The sequence below is a fragment of the Barbatula barbatula genome, assembly GCF_947034865.1.
Source record: "Barbatula barbatula genome assembly, chromosome: 16".
Lineage (NCBI taxonomy): Eukaryota > Metazoa > Chordata > Actinopteri > Cypriniformes > Nemacheilidae > Barbatula > Barbatula barbatula.
Genome location: NC_136779.1, coordinates 905,045 through 921,843, shown reverse-complemented (window position 1 = coordinate 921,843; position 16,799 = coordinate 905,045). Strand labels below are relative to the sequence as shown.

Here is a 16,799-nt window from a genome sequence, read left to right as displayed (position 1 = left end):
CGACGCTTTCAGAAAACGCCGATTTACTTGCTGTGAGTGTTTAAAATCATCGTCGAAAAAATGCTCACTGCACACTCTCTTATATATCTGAGCATGTTCGGGTGTGTTGATATCCAAGTGCAGCGCGAGCATCCACAGCTTGAATCGCTCGGGATTGTGAATAGGAAATCGATGAAAAGTCAGAATTTTCGTTCCTAGCGAATATTTCCTTTTAGGTTTTTTAATATTGCAACATCCAGGATACGCACACGAAATTACCATTTTAAACAAAAAAAAAACAAGTGACACCAAAGCTCCGATGCGCGTGTCAATATGAAGCGATTTTCACTGAAGATTCGGCTAGATTCGGTCTCTAAAAATCACGTGGGCGGTGACGTCGGAAGCTTCGTTTCACACACACCCACGTGACTGCTTCGTACCCCATTCAAAGGTTTTATAAAGCGTAAGACAGGGCGTTCTATCGTGGGTTATTTAGGTTTACTTACCTACAAAATTGACGTGAAGTCGTGAACGCGCTTCGAAGAACAGAGCAAGGCGAGCATTTGTGTTTATAAAGCATAGTTGATCAATTTTTAGAAAATGACTGATCGTTACGCTAGATAAGACCCTTATTCATCGTCTGGTATCGTTTAAAGCCCTTTGAAGCTGCACTGAAACTGTTATTTGACTTTCAACTGTTTGGGGTCCATTGAAGTCCACTATATGAAGAATAATCACGTAATGTTTTCATAAAAAAAAAAATCTTTTCGACTAAAAAAAAAAATACATAAGGTAAACATATTGGAAGACAACAGGGGTGTATACATTATCATGAATATTTATGTTGAAAGTGAACAATGTGATTTTCGAGCCCGCCAATAATTACTCGAGCGCCCCTTCAGGTTGAATTACGCAAAGACACCAGACCTCTGACAAAAGCCTTCTGTATGTTTTCAGTCATTTGAATGTTAAACGTAGACTTCAAGCAGTTCATTTTATATGTCCTACGATATGATCCAGAATCTGTCCGACATAACTAAATACATATATCAATCTTCACGAGCCACTTTTGGAGCTCAGGGAGTATTTTGTTCTGTTCTATTAGAGTTAAGCCTGCTTAGTTTTAAGCAAACGAAATAATATTGTTTATAATTACTACATTTCCTTAAAACACATTCTAAATGTTAAGTGGTAAAACAAGTTTTTGACAGACATTCTACACACATTATATTTAAACGTGTGTACAGTTTTTGATCAGGCGCGATATGGTCACTCGTAGGCTTGAAGACCCGGAAGTGACGTGTAACCGTAGCAGCTCTAGCACGGTCAACAAGTTACAACAATGATGAAGATGGTAAAATGGACGTTTTGACTTTTATTTATAATATTTTAATTCTTTAAAGACAGTTTGTGTGAATGCGCAACGTTACATGTTCTCCGTAAATTGTAAGATAAGATATGAAAACAATGAGAGTAGAACTTGTTTAGCCTAGTCACTAACAGTAAACAAATCATTTAAAGTCATTAAGACGCAAAGGGTTGTGTGATGCTTCATTATTTTCTATCAAGTCAATGAATTAAACCGTCTTTTGTTTTCAGGACGCGAATGATGATGATGATGTGTCGTTATTCGATGCTGAGGAAGATTCCGCCTCACGAAAGAGCAAAGTCAAGTGTGTTTGTTACTCATCTCTTAACGATCAACATCGATTAGTTTAGATGAGTTTTTCGTTTGACCTGTATTGTGTGACGTGGTGTCTGTTGTTCAAGTTTCTTATGGAATAATGTAGTTGTATATCATACGGATGTGGAGAGTATTGGAATATACGCTTTTTGGATATAATTTGTATTATAAGTATGGTTTGGGTAGTTCATAGTTATTGTATGTACCTAGGGTGGCCATTTCCATAACACCAAAAAGGAGGACACTTTGCGGCATTTAGTGAGGCAAGAAACTGCATCTGGTGTACTCGCAAAAATAATACAATTTTGTCTATCATATCTATGGTATCAAGATACAGTGATTCTGAAACAGTCTACTCTATTCATTGCCAGACAATTTGATCAACAACATATCTTGATGTAGACCTATATGTACCAGAAGAGGCAAAGAAGTGTTTGTTCACAGTATTTGTATTTATTCAAGACACTCCTGTATGACTGGTGCTTGACTGCATGATAGACTTTAAAGCTCTGCAGCGCAGATTTTGTCATCCTGAGGTGATGATGCCTCTCGAAAATAAGACCTAAGGGAAGACGTACCAGCTCATCGATGACCTTTATGTTTTTCAGTGCTGGCATGTCGGTCAATGGCGGCTTTCCCTTTACTACTAACGTCCACTTCACAGCGACATAGTGTGCAAAATCCATGGAAAGCATCTCTGCTGCTTTTTGATATGAATATGTGGTGTTTTGTCTATTCCGGACTAAATGATGTCAGACGTTTCGGCATGTTAACGTTATGATGTGACGTAGCCAGTACGTGGACTCCACCTCAATTCGTGGAGGCTTGTTTACCTTTTTAACCCATGATATATCAGATATTTATTTGACACCTCTTTCAGCCAATCACTTGTTTGACCGGAGATCTTACGGCGTCAGCCGCTATGCTGCTGTGTCTCAATAAAGGTTTTAGAGCGCGTTTTTTAAGGCCGATTCAGTGCAACTCCGAAAAGGAGGACAAATGAGTGTCCGGCTTGAGGCTGCGCCGGACAGGGGGCTTAAAATCCGGACTGTCCGGCCAAAAGCCGGACGTATGGCCACCCTATATGTACCTGTACATGAAAGCAACAGCAGTCTGTGAGGGATAGTCTTCTGATAGATAAACATTTGTTGTTTCATTCAGGCATCCGGTGGCTTCTTTCTTCCACCTGTTCTTCCGTGTCAGTGCAATACTGGTTTACCTGCTGTGTGGATTATTTGGTGGGAGCTTCATCGCCTGTATGGTCACCATCATTCTCCTTCTGTCATGCGACTTCTGGACTGTCAAGGTTGGCTTTTGCTTCTTCTAAATGGCTTGGCTCAGAAATGATCAAACTCTTAAAACAGAAGGTTTTAAACCAAAGTTCATACCTTGTATTACTGCCATGATAACACTTAACTATCTTTGGTTTGTTTTGGATAGATGGAGTCAATCAAATTCAATACTTTGCTCTCAGCTGTAGCTTAAAATGTGTTTGTCTTGCACAGAACGTTACAGGCCGTCTGCTAGTGGGTTTGCGCTGGTGGAATCAAGTGGATGATGATGGAAAAAGCCATTGGGTGTATGAGTCAAGAAAGGTACTAAGACACACGCATACTCTGTTATGACAGGGACCATACATAATGTTGAAGTGATTCATTTCTTTATTGTACATCACAGACAGTGAGTTCTAATAGAAAATTGTGTGAATGTTTTATTACGTATGGTGTCATTTGGTTATGTTACACGACATTGACGTACGTGCACCCTGTGTTGTGTGTGAACAGACTAATGGGAAGAAGTCTTCACAAACCTCAAACGCAGAGTCTCGTATCTTCTGGCTGGGTCTGATCGTCTGTCCTGTCCTCTGGGTCATTTTTGCTTTCTCCACACTCTTCTCATTCAAGATCAAATGGCTGGTGAGTTCTCAGATTGTATGAGTCAGCAGGGACTCTGCCTGAGGTCAGAGGTCAAAAAATGAATCCAGTTCTTTTTCAGCACTGATTGGATGTATAATGTAAGATAGATGTTCTCTGACGGGGCTGTGAGTGTTGTGAAAAGCTGAAGGTACTGTCTGCGGATAATGATGGTGTGTTTGATCTCACAGGCGGTGGTGATTTTGGGAGTGGTGTTACAAGGCGCTAATTTCTACGGGTATGTGCGCTGTAAAATGGGAGCTAAGACCAACCTGAGAAGCATGGCCACCAATTACTTCGGAAGGCAGTTTTTCAAACAGGTATTTTCTTTAAGCTCATGTGAAGCATTGATTAAAAAAATATATTTTATATTGGACATTCAGGTGATACAGTATGTAACTCCATTTTGTTGTCTGGTTTTATTTTTCAGGCTTTGACAAAACAGGAGGAGTCCTAGAACAGAGCGACAGACCATAGGAATGTACACGTTATATTTGCACAAAATAAACTCTTAGTGAATAGATTTTTTTTAAATGACTTAATTTAAGAAAGCTGTTACTTTGATCATTTAGTTTTTTCCTAACTTTTTTCTGTGTAACTCTGTTGACAACATAACCTGTTATACAATGTGTTTAACATTTTGCGCAAAATTAGTTTAAAGAACGCAAAGTGTTTAATAATATTGCATGACCTCATGCTAATAATGACAAAAACATATGTACATATTTATATATATAGCGATAAATTATCTTTTTGGGGATACTGAATAAATCATTTTTTATTTAAACGATGTGACGGTAATTGTTTATTATGTTTAACTTTTTTAATAATAAATGTGGTTTGTGGTAAAACTGAGGGTCACTCTGCATCTGTGAGGTGGGTAAAGTTACCTGTAATATGTTACCTGTAATACTTTATCAAAATTAAAGTCCCAATTGGTTTGTTTCCAATAAATTCTAAATGGTAATCTTATTCAGTGGTTATTTCTAAAGGCAGTGTCATGATTAAAGCTACAATATTAGGATGCAAGACATGATTAAAACAAGAAAGTGTGTTAACAATTCATCGCCTTAGAATGAAACGGTTCTATCTGACATTTTTGTCTAAAATTAAATTAACCACATATTCTTAATCTGTGACAATTTATTTAGATTAATTGTTAAACGCTAACATCCATTCAATGCATTTAATTCCTCGTAGCCTGTTATTTAAATCTATCATATCACGTGTGCATTAGCAGCAGAATATTACATGCTTAATATTTGTAAGGATTAACTAAACGTAACGTTAAAAACTACTTTTATTTTGAATTCTGTTTGTCGCGGCCATCTTGTGATTACTTTAGTCTTGTTGTCGCTCTGTTCGCTTTAATATTTGTATATTATTGTAAATGTGGCGGTGATCTGGACGGATCCATATATTATTCCCATCATATTTCCTTTCGTCAGGATGATCCCGACAGAAGACGCGTCCGCGAGGAAGCGCGAGATCGAGGCGAAACTCAAACAGGTGCGTCAAAAAGAGGAAAATCAAAAGAATAACATCAGTATAAATCCCGTGATCTCAGACCGGATGTCATTCATCCGTCATATACATTGATATACTGTTGTGGATCAGATGTCTATTAGTCCCATTTATTTACTTCAAATGTTACATCATTACATTGCAGCATACGATCCGTCAGATGATATCACAGGCCTCAGATCAGTGACATAAACAAACGCCCTAAACTCTATGAGCTCACGTCGAAGGATATAAGGGAATATTTTATACATGATAACATATACGTTATGACAAGTATAAGGGTTAACATAGGGTAAACGTATAAGTGATAACACATATGGGTCAAGGTGTAGTTTTTAACTTTAGAGTCAACGTATGAGTATTAACATAATGGGGTCACTGTAAAATAATGACCCTATATATTAAAATATGCTCAAAAAGTGCTCAAATCTAAACATTATTCTTTGAGATTGCTCAGATTCTTTTCTTTCTATGTGTCCTTTTTTAAAGATTTATTATTCTAATTTAAATGATAGTTTTATATAGTTTCCATGTAGTTTACACTTTTCACTGTGGCATTTACTTTGTCTCAGTGTAAATAATGTTTAACGTGTCTGATCTACAGGAACAGGAAACACTTTCTTTCATTCGTGAAAGTCTGGAGAAAAGTGATCAGCTCACTAATGGAATGGTGAGATATGATGCTTCTTTTCAGTGGATTTTGTGTGTATGTGTGTCCTTTAAATTCATGATGTGAAGGGTGGTTTAAGATAATCTGTTTGACTCTAGTGAAGCAGAATCTCTGTATGTCCACAAGAAATGTGTGTTATGATTAGGTTTGGGTATCGTTTTCATTTTAGCGTTTCCCATTCCCCGAATCGAATCTGGTTCTTATCGATTCTCTATTCCGATTCCAAAAAAATTTTTGGGAGAGAAAGCTAATACTTTAAGAAAAACGTTTTACCTTTTATTCTTGCCACATTTGGGAATAAATTACACTTCCATTAAGGAATAATCACAAGCAATTACAAGACCAAACTATTTAAGTATAACTCAAAAATACAACATAAAAGATATAACATCCAGTTGCTAGATCGTCCATTATCTAACAATTAATTGTGAATTAAATACTGAAATAATTCGTTTTTAAAAAGAGATTGAATGATTTATTAAAATGTATATAATTTAAAGCTAGAAAACTTGAAAATGTTGTCCTGTAGCTTCCCGAATGTATTTAATTGTGATCACTATTTAAAAAAAAGAATGTTACTGATTGTCTTTTCATCTCTACCTGTATTTTGTATATGAGTGTGAGACGCTGTCGCTAATAGCTGTAAGTTATCTGGTGCGTTGTAGCGGGAGGTCTCGAGGCTGAGAGACTTAAACACTGTGCAATCCTTCAGATTAATGCGTGTTTCATGATATGAAAGGTACTTCCTCCCTTTCACGAAGTATCTTTACTGCACGTATTGCATGTGGCAAAGCTATCATCTTTTTTCTGAAAGTTTAACCAAACTTATAAACGTTTGCTGCGTTCATAGGGCCAATGGTAATGAACTGCGCATGTGCGTAATGGAATACAGTCCTTGTCGCAGGTCCTGGCAGACAGATGCATCTGTAAAATGCTCACTGCCGTTTGCAAGTGATTGAAAAAGTCAGGAAGATCCTATAGAATCCTCGGTTCTTTGAAATTTGAAATTGGTTATCGAAACCCAACCCTAATAATGATCTGTACTGCCAAGTGAGGGTTGTTATGTAGTTCAACTCTGCAGAGGCGAGTCATGAAATGAAAGAGTGTTTGGATTCTTCGCAGGTGTCCATTCTGTCCTCGTTTGAGAGCCGTTTAATGCAGCTGGAGAACTCCATCATTCCAGTCCACAAACAAACAGAGAACCTGCAGAGACTTCAGGAGAACGTCGATAAAACTCTCTCCTGCCTGGATCACGTCATCAGCTATTACCACGTGGCCAAAGATACCGACAAGATCATCCGCGAGGGGTGAGTGGCGACCTGCCCTGGAACGAGATGCAATCGTTTGAAATCAAGTACATTTTTATGTGATGTTCTGTTTCAGGCCGGCGGGCCGTCTGGACGAGTATCTGTCCTGCATCGCAAAGATCCAGAAAGCCGTGGAGTATTTTCAGGACAACAATCCCGACAGCCCAGAACTCAACACAGTGGTACATTTCTCATCCTCCTCTCACAGATCTTTCACTGTTCTTCCCCGTGTGCCGAGCGTTCTTCAGTGCCGGCCGTTGTGTTGCAGAAAGCTCGCTTTGAGAAAGGGAAGGAGCTGCTGGAGGCGGAGTTTCGCAGCCTGCTGACACGTTACAGTAAGCCAGTGCCACCCATTCTGATCCTGGATGCGATCGGAGGAGATGAGGACATGGAGGTGCAGGAAGACGTGACGCTGGACCACCTGCCCGAGGCCGTTCTGCAAGACATCATCTGCATCTCAGCCTGGCTGGTGGAGTACGGACGGAACCAAGGTACGCACACACAAATAAAATGTTAAAGGTTCAGAACCTGCCTCCTGTAACTGGAGTCTCGCGTGTGTTTCTCTGCAGATTTCATGAACGTGTACTTTCAAGTCCGGTCCAGTCAGCTGGACCGCTCCATCAAGGGTTTGAAGGAGCACTTCCGTAAGAACAGCGCCACCACTGCCATCCATTCCCCTGCCGTACAGGCCAAACGCAAGGAGACGCCCACTAAAAAAGCCCCCAAACGACCAGGTCAGTGACCTTTAACCCCTGACATAACCACACCTCCGGGTTCCAGACAGTCTGATGACATCACTCCAAAGTTCATTTCTCCCTCACCCAGTGTGTGTTCTTACTAACGTCTCCTCCCCTCTCTTCTCTCCTCTGTATCACCTGTGTTTAATGATGTCAGTCTACATCCCAGGTAAAGTGTTCATCGCTGACGTGTCGACCGCTTGCTTTCCTTTGCAGGGGGCGGCATCTAATCCAAACATGCACATGCGACAAGCAAACATGCACAAAAACGGCTGAGATCATACATTTTCAAAATTAGGTTTTTGCGAATGAATGAAATCCATATCTTACACACACATATTTTTTATTCAATGGGTGACCATTGTGTCGGACAATGTACAACACCAAGTAAACAAAATCAATAAAGCATTCATAATTAGTTTTATAAATTCAATATTTTCATGATTTAAATACCAGTTTATTTAATAAAGCAGATCTTCAGCTTCTGTCTTCAAATTCTGTCATCGTTTTACAAACCTTTCTGACTTTCTTCCTTCCGCAGAACACAAAAGAGGATATTTTGAAGAAAGTTGGTAACGGAAAAGCACCGCCACCCATTTACTGCTATTGTACGGACACATAAACCAACGCTAGTGAAAGGGGCTCAATGAACAACTTTGTCAAAATATATCATTTTGTGTTCTGCAGAAAAAAGAAACTTGAAATGACAGTAAATGACGACGATTTTTTGGGTGAACTATCACTTGCATAAAAGATTGAGAGAGAGAGAGAGAGAGAGGCTGGCGAATGGTTTTCAATTAATTTAATTTGATAAACATACATGTCTGACATGTCAGGAAAAATAATACGATAAGTGATATGACCCCTATTAGAAACATTAATGTCTTGCGTATCTTACCATCTAACACACATTTCACTTCTTCTTCACTTGTGTACGTGTGTTTTATGTGGAATAGACTTTAGTAGTGAATGTGTATGTGAGCGTCTGATGTATTCTGGCATCTGTAATGCCGTAGCGTTATTGACTGTATTAACATCACTGTTCATGCTGCAGTTGAAGAGCTGTGATGAATTAACTGCTTGTGTTTTTCTGATGTTATGTTTGTGATGTTTATATGCACTGTGTGTGTGTGTGAGCCGGGGTCGTGGTCTCGGTGGGTTTCTCCGGGTGGATTCTGCAGTGGTTCTGTGCTGTCGGGTGATCAGGGTTTTAGACGTCTCCCCTCTTTCTTTACGTCACGGTCTCTTCCTCTGTTTCTGAAATACCTGCATCTGTCCCCCTCTCTCTTTCTCTCTTCGGGTGTTGATGGGCGCAGGCACGATCCGTAAGGCTCAGAATCTGCTCAAACAATACTCTCAGCATGGCCTGGATGGAAAAAAGGGTTCTAATCTCACGCCTCTGGAAGGTAACACACGCTGGCTTTCTGCTTCTTCACCCTTTTTCCCTTTTCCTGTGTTCATGAACTGCTGTCGGGTGAAACGGAAGCTTAAGGGTCACAACTGTTGTGACATCACTTTCCCCCATAAGTCTTTGCTTGGCTGGGTTCATTGATGCTCTTAAAGCACCACTAACATCCTGAAACACACACACTCAGCCGTAATGTCTGTGTGTGTGTGTGGGTGGGCGGTTTTCTTTGCTTTGTGGGCGGGGCAAACTTGTTAAACACTCCCTCTGTAACCTGGGGTGAGTGACCCGGGTCATGTGACTATATCCTAACAAATCAGGTTTCGATCATGACCTGCGCGGGGTTAAGCACCTGTCTGATGACAAGCATGCGACGGCTGCAGGTGAGTCTCAACTCAAAGTTTAAGAACAGTTACTGTAAAGTTATGCTGAATTAAAAATCCTGAAGACATTTATCAGGAGTGATTATGAAGTGATTTCACAAAAAAAGTAAAATTCCCCCCTAAAAAACATGAATGTACATAAAGCAAGATCATTTTTGGTCATATAAAAAACTTTACAAAAAATAGAAAAGATACCCTTTAGAATTAAGTACATAATAAAACGTATTATTTTTTAGTTTTAAGCCTGAACTTTCATCTTAATTTAATGTCTAAGTTCATTTTACTTCACTTCCATTAAGGAATAATCACAAGCAATTACAAAACCAAACTATTAAAGTATAACTCAAAAATACAACATAAAAGATATAACATCCAGTTGCTAGATCGTCCATTATCTAACAATTAATTGTCAATAAAATACTGAAATAATTCGTTTTTAAAAAGTGATTGAATGATTTATTAAAATTAATATAATTTAAAGCTAGAAAACTTGAAAATGTTGTCCTGTAGCTTCCCGAATGTATTTAATTGTGATCACTATATAAAAAAAGAATGTTACTGATTGTCTTTTCATCTCTACCTGTATTTTGTATATGAGTGTGAGACGCTGTCGCTAATAGCTGTAAGTTATCTGGTGCGTTGTAGCGGGAGGTCTCGAGGCTGAGAGACTTAAACACTGTGCAATCCTTCAGATTAATGCGTGTTTCATGATATGAAAGGTACTTCCTCCCTTTCACGAAGTATCTTTACCGCACATATTGCATGTGGCAATGCTATCATCTTTTTTCTGAAAGTTTAACCAAACTTATAAACGTTTGCTGCGTTCATAGGGCCAATGGTAATGAACTGCGCATGTGCGTAATGGAATACAGTCCTTGTCGCAGGTCCTGGCAGACAGATGCATCTGTAAAATGCTCACTGCCGTTTGCAACTGAATTAAAAATCCTGAAGACATTTATCAGGAGTGATTATGAAGTGATTTCACAAAAAAAGTAAAATTCCCCCCTAAAAAACATGAATGTACATAAAGCAAGATCATTTTTGGTCATATAAAAAACTTTACAAAAAATAGAAAAGATACCCTTTAGAATTAAGTACATAATAAAACGTATTATTTTTTAGTTTTAAGCCTGAACTTTCATCTTAATTTAATGTCTAAGTTCATTTTACTTCTCAAGAAAATGTTTCTTTATTTCAAAAATGTTTAGATATTTCTCCTGGAATAAGAAATTTGCTGTGCAAATAATATTTTTGAATGTAAAGTATTCATGGTATGATAGTGAACTAATGATGTCCTAAGTAAACTTGAACCTTAATTTATCCTCATCAGTATTTGATCAAAACTCCTCGTGTCTGGTTGTTGTAACACGCGTGTGTTTGTGTGTATCAGGAAAAGATGACGTGTTGGACGTTGAGATTGATTCATACATTCACTGTATCAGCGCTTTTGTGAAGCTGGCTCAGAGCGAGTATGTCTTACTGACCGAGATCATTCCAGAACATCACCAGAAGAAGACCTTCGACTCGCTCATACAGGTCAGCGCTCCTGTTCTCTGTGTGTCTTTGCTCCTTTTGCATGTTTTATGGATTGATAGAGTTAAATTGGACAAGAATTGTGCAAGATGATGTCGTCAACATTCTTACCCCATTTCTCTGTAGTTTTAAATGTGTATATCTGCTACAGAGAGTATAAACATTGGTTAAAAGTTGACTTCTATTGGTTTGTTGTGTATTGTGTGTGGTTGCAGGAGGCGTTGGATAATTTAATGTTGGAGGGCGATAACATCGTGTCAGCTGCACGCAGAGCCATCATGAGACACGATTATTCTGCCGTTCTCACTATCTTCCCCATCCTGAGACATCTCAAACAGACCAAGCCAGACTTTGATACCACACTACAGGTAGAGCGACTTTTCAGCGAGTTGTCGTAGATGCTACACATTTAACATATCAAACCTGCTGAAAGATGGTCAGGATTGATGTTGTGATGTCATATCCTCTGTTGTTTTGCAGGGAACCGCCGCCAGCACCAAGAACAAACTCCCGGCACTCATCACCTCCATGGAGAACATCGGAGCTAAAGCGCTGGAGGAGTTTGCTGACAGCATTAAGGTACAACACAAGATCCTGCTTAAAACTTCGTTATAAAACACAAATCTTTAATATCTCATATAACTGACACTTAATTCCTCATCATGTGTTGACAATGCGATAAATGTTCTGTCCCAACAGAATGATCCAGATAAAGAATACAACATGCCAAAAGATGGAACCGTACACGAGCTGACAAGCAATGTAAGATCACTTCAAACGGTCTGAAAACACCTCGGACTCTTTGCTTAGAAAAGAATTTGCTTACAATGTTGTTTAAGAATAGTTGTCAAATAGCCGCTAGGAAGAATTCACACGTAGCAACTTTACCAAACAACATGCAGATCAACTATTAAAAAAAAATGAGATTGTGGAAGTCCAGATGTGTTCATACACGTATAAAAATAATGTATTCAGATGCCTTTCATCTCTGAGCTGTTGGATAAATTGTGTTTCGGTCTGCAGGCCATTCTCTTCTTACAGCAGCTGTTGGATTTTCAGGAGACGGCCGGAGCGATGTTAGCCTCACAGGGTACAACTACAAACACATTACACATCTCTGTGATCTCTGTGCTGTAAACAAGCATACATAAAGACAACTGACGTTTATTCTGTATGAATCCTTCGTGCTGTTGTTGATGGTCAGAAGAACACTTTATATTTTTATCACATTGAAACAAACAGCCGTCTAAAGATGTCCGTCCTCACCTGTTCTCTCCTTTGTCTGCTCACTTTCTTGCTTTCATCGTTTATATAAAGTTGCATGAAGAACTGTGCTGAGATGATTGTGTTTTAAAACTAATTCAACTGCTTTTATACACTTGTGTGCTGTTCACCCAAAAGTGAAAATTCTGTCGTCATTTCTTCACCTTCGAGTTGAATTCGACATCTGTATTAATGTCTTTGTTCTGATGAAAGATGTTTGGAAGAATGCTTATAACCAAACAGATCTTGACTCCCTTACCGGGAGTTCAAACCAGACGCGACTTGCGTAAATCGGGCTATTCGTGCATAGTTGGACGCTTGAACATTTTGAGTTTACTCGCTTCATTCGCTCGTGAAATTCACTTCACAACAGATGCAAATTCGCATCATGAGAGGGGCTTCTGCCAGGCGGTTCCTGTCTCGTTGCGTAATGTCGGACATGGATTTTGTTGAGAGGATAGCTGCGCTTTATGTACAAGATCCTTTATATTCCCGTTTCGCTAAAAGTAAGAAGATGTATCGTACAGCTCCTGGTATCCACATACAGCGACATTGCATTGACTTAACATGTAAATCACCGGTGCTTAACGCTTCATTCGCGTCTGGTTGGAACGCACCATTAGAAGTAAAAGATACAATGGCAGTCAAAAGTGCCCCAGAACTGTTTGCTGTCCCACATTCTTCAAAATGTCTTAAAAGGTAAATTCATTTCTCCTACTATGGGAGTCAAGATCTGTTGAAACCAGCATTCTTCTCAATATCTTTCTCTGTGTTCATCAGAACAAAGACATTAATACAGATTCGGAACAACTCGAGGGCGAATAAATGATGACCTAATTTTCATTTTTGGGTGAACTGTCCCTTTAAGTCTTTTTCTGCCCCTAATATGAGCGATTTCTGGTTTTTCTTGCCTTGTCACCCGAATTTAGTTGCAGTTTAGTATTGTCCATTACTCTTGATGCCAAACAGGAATGAAATCCCTTAAACATTTTAATAAACAGACACGCGTGCATATGATGATCTTCTTCAGGGTGTTGCATAAGTATTTAATTCAGCTTTGTGTAGACGAACCCTTTCTGTATCACAGGTGTGCATGTCACCTACAGCCCCGCCCACATGTTCATAAACCCCGCCCACTCACCACAGCCCCTCCTTCACTCCTCCACGCTGGCCGCCTATTAAATGTTCTTCACTAACACAAACTGTTTTAACTTCTTGCCCTCTGCTTCTCTCTCTCTCTCTTCTGCTTGGCTTCTGTCCTGTAGTTCTCGGGGACACTTACAATATTCCTTTAGACCCCCGAGGTAAGCGGCCGTGTAGATGGATGCAGTTAGACTCTTAGCTGACGCTCCTCTGTTTTTAAAGATGACGCATGTGTTATGTTCATTACAAATGATCGTTCACAGGCTAACGTGCTGTTTACATGTTTCATGAAGGATTCGATTCTTACTGCGAGTGAAACTGATCCGTGTTTCTTGTTTTTAGAGAACAGTTCATCCGCCAGCAGCTACAGTTCAGAATTCAGCCGAAGACTTCTGAGCACATATATCTGTAAGACACACACACACACAGCTGTCGAGTTATGTTCAATTCCCGGCTTTGACTATTGGTCATTAAAAACAGATGCAGAAATCCAGATGTGCCACTTGTGTAGAGTAACTCACCACTCAGATAAAGTGAAAGTTCACCCAAGAATAGACATTTCTGTCATTTATTCCCCGTCAGGTTGTTTAAGTCTTTCTTCAGTCGAACACAAAAGAAGATATTTTGAGAAATGTGGTTTAGTGTGCAGACAATGGAAGTCAACGGGGTTGTTTGGTTATCAACATTCTTCAAAATATCTTCTATGTTCTGCTGGAGAAAGAAACTCACACAGGTTTGCCATGAGAAAATCATCAAATCATTTTCATTTATAAGTGTACTGTCCCTTTAATGCATTTGTCTTCAGGTGTCCGCATAATGTTGGTCATGTCATGTGTTCATGAAATTGAATGTTTGTATTGTTTTATAATTAATTCATATTTATATGGCAGTAATATGTGTGTATTTTGTTCATAGATAAAGTCCTGGGTAACCTTCAGCTGAATTTGTCAAACAAAGCCAAAGTGTATGAAGATCCAGCGCTGCGAGCCATCTTCCTTCATAACAACTACAATTACATCCTGAAGTCTCTGGAGAAGTGAGCGTTCACATGAAACCTGAATTCATTCGTTTCATTCTCAAAATACTATTTACATTGTTGCATCATTAATGATTTTATGAAGATGTTTTACTGGTCCTCACTAGGACTTAAAAACGGTCAAATCTTGTGTTTTCATCACACCCGGTGCCGTGCACATTTTTCTTTGAGGATTAGCTGTAGTGTTTGGGGTCAGTAAATATCACTAGCCTGATATCAAATCTATGAAATGACTTGATCTGTGTTGTACAGGTCTGAGCTGATTCAGTTGGTTGCTGTGACTCATAAGCGTGTGGAGAGTTCATACCGTGAGCTCATCGAGCAGGAGATTCAGAATTACCAGCGCAGGTAAATTCACCTGCAGACGTCTGATCTCAAACACATCGTGTGATTCATCAATTACTGACCTTGTGATCTTTATTCACACACAGCTGGTATAAGGTCACAGAGCATCTGACAGAGAAAAATATACCTGCGTTCATGCCTGGGACCAAGGTAGGAAGAGTACACACACATACACACATAACCATTTGCTCGTAGGTAGGAGATAGAATCTGTTGTTTGGCGTTATAAAATCCTCATGTAATTCCGACCTCTTGTGTAACAGCTTAAAGACAAGGAACGCCAAATCATCAAGGACAAATTCAAGGTATGACAGACATGTTTCAGGTCAGATCGGTGTCTTAAAGTGGGGACATGTTTTGGAGGATTCGACTTCTGACTCGACGTCTCGCAAAAATTTTTTTCTTTGAAATAAAGGAACATTTATAATGTGTCGTTGTTCTAAAGATTTGATCGAGAATAGTATCCGAGTGTCTGTCTTTGTGTGTTCAGGGCTTTAATGACGGTCTGGAGGAACTGTGTAAGATTCAGAAGGTCTGGGCGGTTCCTGATAAAGAACAACGTGATGCTGTCAGACACGCTCAGAAGAGAGTCGTATCAGACGCTTATAAAGCCTTTCTGCAGCGGTGAGACACACACTCAAACAAATCTCCCAAGAATCCCTGCGATCTGGTTTCTTGTTAAATGCATTTATTTCTATTGTTGGAGAGTCCTTAAAGTTATATGGCTCAAGAAAGCACCGCTCAAACTTCTGCATCATTCAGGATGTCCCCGTTTGTTTTCACAGATGCGCAAACATATCCTTCACCAAAAATCCAGAGAAATATCACAGATACACTCCAGAGCAGGTGGGGGACATGATTGACAAGCTCTTTGACACCTCGGCCTAAGCCACGCCCACACCTTCACCATAGCAACAAACCTTCTGCTTCAAAGCACACTACCCAACTGGAAATGTATTGTTTCTGTTTTGTATGAACACAATTATTTATGTATGTCTCTTTTTGAGGATGTGATGGATATAAAATAAAATGAACGATTCTTCCTCTTTCACGTCATTTTTCTCAAGTGCTGCGTTTCCGAAAACATCACAGCAGACTCTCAGAAATATGATGTCACATCCTGCAAGATGAAGTTATTAAGAAACTAGTTAACACAAAAATGATATTATCAGCCTACTGTAAAGTAATATATATGAGGAACCTATAAATTGACTTAAAAAAGGACACTTGGAATATTTCTTTAGTTTTCCATTATAGGAGTTAATCCCTTACCTGTGCATATGGCACATGTTTTGGGCTTTTGTTCAAACTCGTGCCATGTGATTGGCTGAATGTTTGATCCGTAGTTAATCCGTGTCTCTGAGTAAGATGCACGACGCAATGAAACTAAAATCATTCAGAATGATTTCAGTCGGTGACTTTCTTTTAAAGTGCCCTTGAAAAGTCCCTGATGACTTTGAAACGCATCATGCATTTCTCCAAAGAAACACTTTTCTGAAACAGATGTAGAGGTGATGTCAGTGGGATGTATGTTCAGTTTATACTGTATATGACCAGCGTGCATCCTTTGTGGCGTTATGTTTTGGGACTGCTTTATTCAACTGCTTGTTTATTAGTGTCTAAAAATGATATCACAGATTTTACAGATGCATATTTACATCCGGTTTGTTTTGCACGTGTCAGGGATGATTAATAGTGTTCCGGATCCCGTCAGATGGGTGTGGTGTCTGTTTTGAACCACATCACATGTAACATTAATCACTGACCTACAAACTCACATTTTTTTCTGCATTGGTTTCTATCTGACGGGTCTATCGTGCACTTTATCAAGCATTTTTGAATATTCCCATAAACTGAGTAACTGACATACAGTCATGG

General features: G+C 39.3%; 2 protein-coding genes across 8 annotated transcripts; both read left to right on the top strand.

Annotated features, from left to right (window-relative positions):
* Positions 1–1,226: 1,226 nt before the first annotated feature.
* tvp23b (trans-golgi network vesicle protein 23 homolog B) lies at positions 1,227–4,367 on the top strand. Of its 2 annotated transcripts, none has more exons than XM_079476065.1 (7): positions 1,227–1,333; positions 1,579–1,652; positions 2,825–2,969; positions 3,169–3,258; positions 3,448–3,579; positions 3,768–3,896; positions 4,007–4,367. In XM_079476065.1, exons 1-7 carry the CDS (start codon positions 1,322–1,324, stop codon positions 4,031–4,033), a joined length of 609 nt encoding a protein of 202 aa, XP_079332191.1. In that variant the 5' UTR covers positions 1,227–1,321; the 3' UTR covers positions 4,034–4,367. The 2 variants fall into 2 exon arrangements, with proteins under 2 accessions (XP_079332191.1, XP_079332192.1); XM_079476066.1 differs by having other exon boundaries at positions 1,313–1,418.
* Positions 4,368–4,860: 493 nt separating this feature from the next.
* On the top strand, positions 4,861–15,977 carry exoc7 (exocyst complex component 7). 6 transcript variants are annotated; one of them, XM_079476099.1, is made up of 21 exons: positions 4,861–5,085; positions 5,705–5,770; positions 6,893–7,077; positions 7,154–7,259; positions 7,346–7,568; positions 7,647–7,811; positions 7,972–7,983; positions 9,131–9,220; positions 9,540–9,602; positions 10,993–11,138; positions 11,351–11,503; positions 11,616–11,714; positions 11,835–11,897; positions 12,159–12,225; positions 13,884–13,949; positions 14,457–14,577; positions 14,830–14,925; positions 15,009–15,072; positions 15,185–15,226; positions 15,412–15,545; positions 15,707–15,964. In XM_079476099.1, exons 1-21 carry the CDS (start codon positions 5,026–5,028, stop codon positions 15,807–15,809), a joined length of 2,124 nt encoding a protein of 707 aa, XP_079332225.1. In that variant the 5' UTR covers positions 4,861–5,025; the 3' UTR covers positions 15,810–15,964. The 6 variants fall into 6 exon arrangements, with proteins under 6 accessions (XP_079332225.1, XP_079332222.1, XP_079332220.1 ...); XM_079476096.1 differs by lacking the exon at positions 9,131–9,220 and having other exon boundaries at positions 15,707–15,977; XM_079476094.1 differs by lacking the exon at positions 9,540–9,602 and having other exon boundaries at positions 15,707–15,977.
* Positions 15,978–16,799: the final 822 nt, after the last annotated feature.

Excerpts from the sequence above, each read along its gene's own strand:
- exoc7 (XM_079476099.1), top strand. The coding sequence starts at position 5,026 with ATGATCCCGACAGAAGACGCGTCCGCGAGGAAGCGCGAGATCGAGGCG. Across the intron at positions 7,569-7,646 it reads GGAGTACGGACGGAACCAAG|ATTTCATGAACGTGTACTTT; the intron begins GTACGCACACAC and ends GTTTCTCTGCAG. Across the intron at positions 11,504-11,615 it reads ACTTTGATACCACACTACAG|GGAACCGCCGCCAGCACCAA; the intron begins GTAGAGCGACTT and ends GTTGTTTTGCAG.
- tvp23b (XM_079476065.1), top strand. Across the intron at positions 1,653-2,824 it reads TCACGAAAGAGCAAAGTCAA|GCATCCGGTGGCTTCTTTCT; the intron begins GTGTGTTTGTTA and ends TGTTTCATTCAG. Across the intron at positions 3,259-3,447 it reads GGGTGTATGAGTCAAGAAAG|ACTAATGGGAAGAAGTCTTC; the intron begins GTACTAAGACAC and ends GTGTGTGAACAG.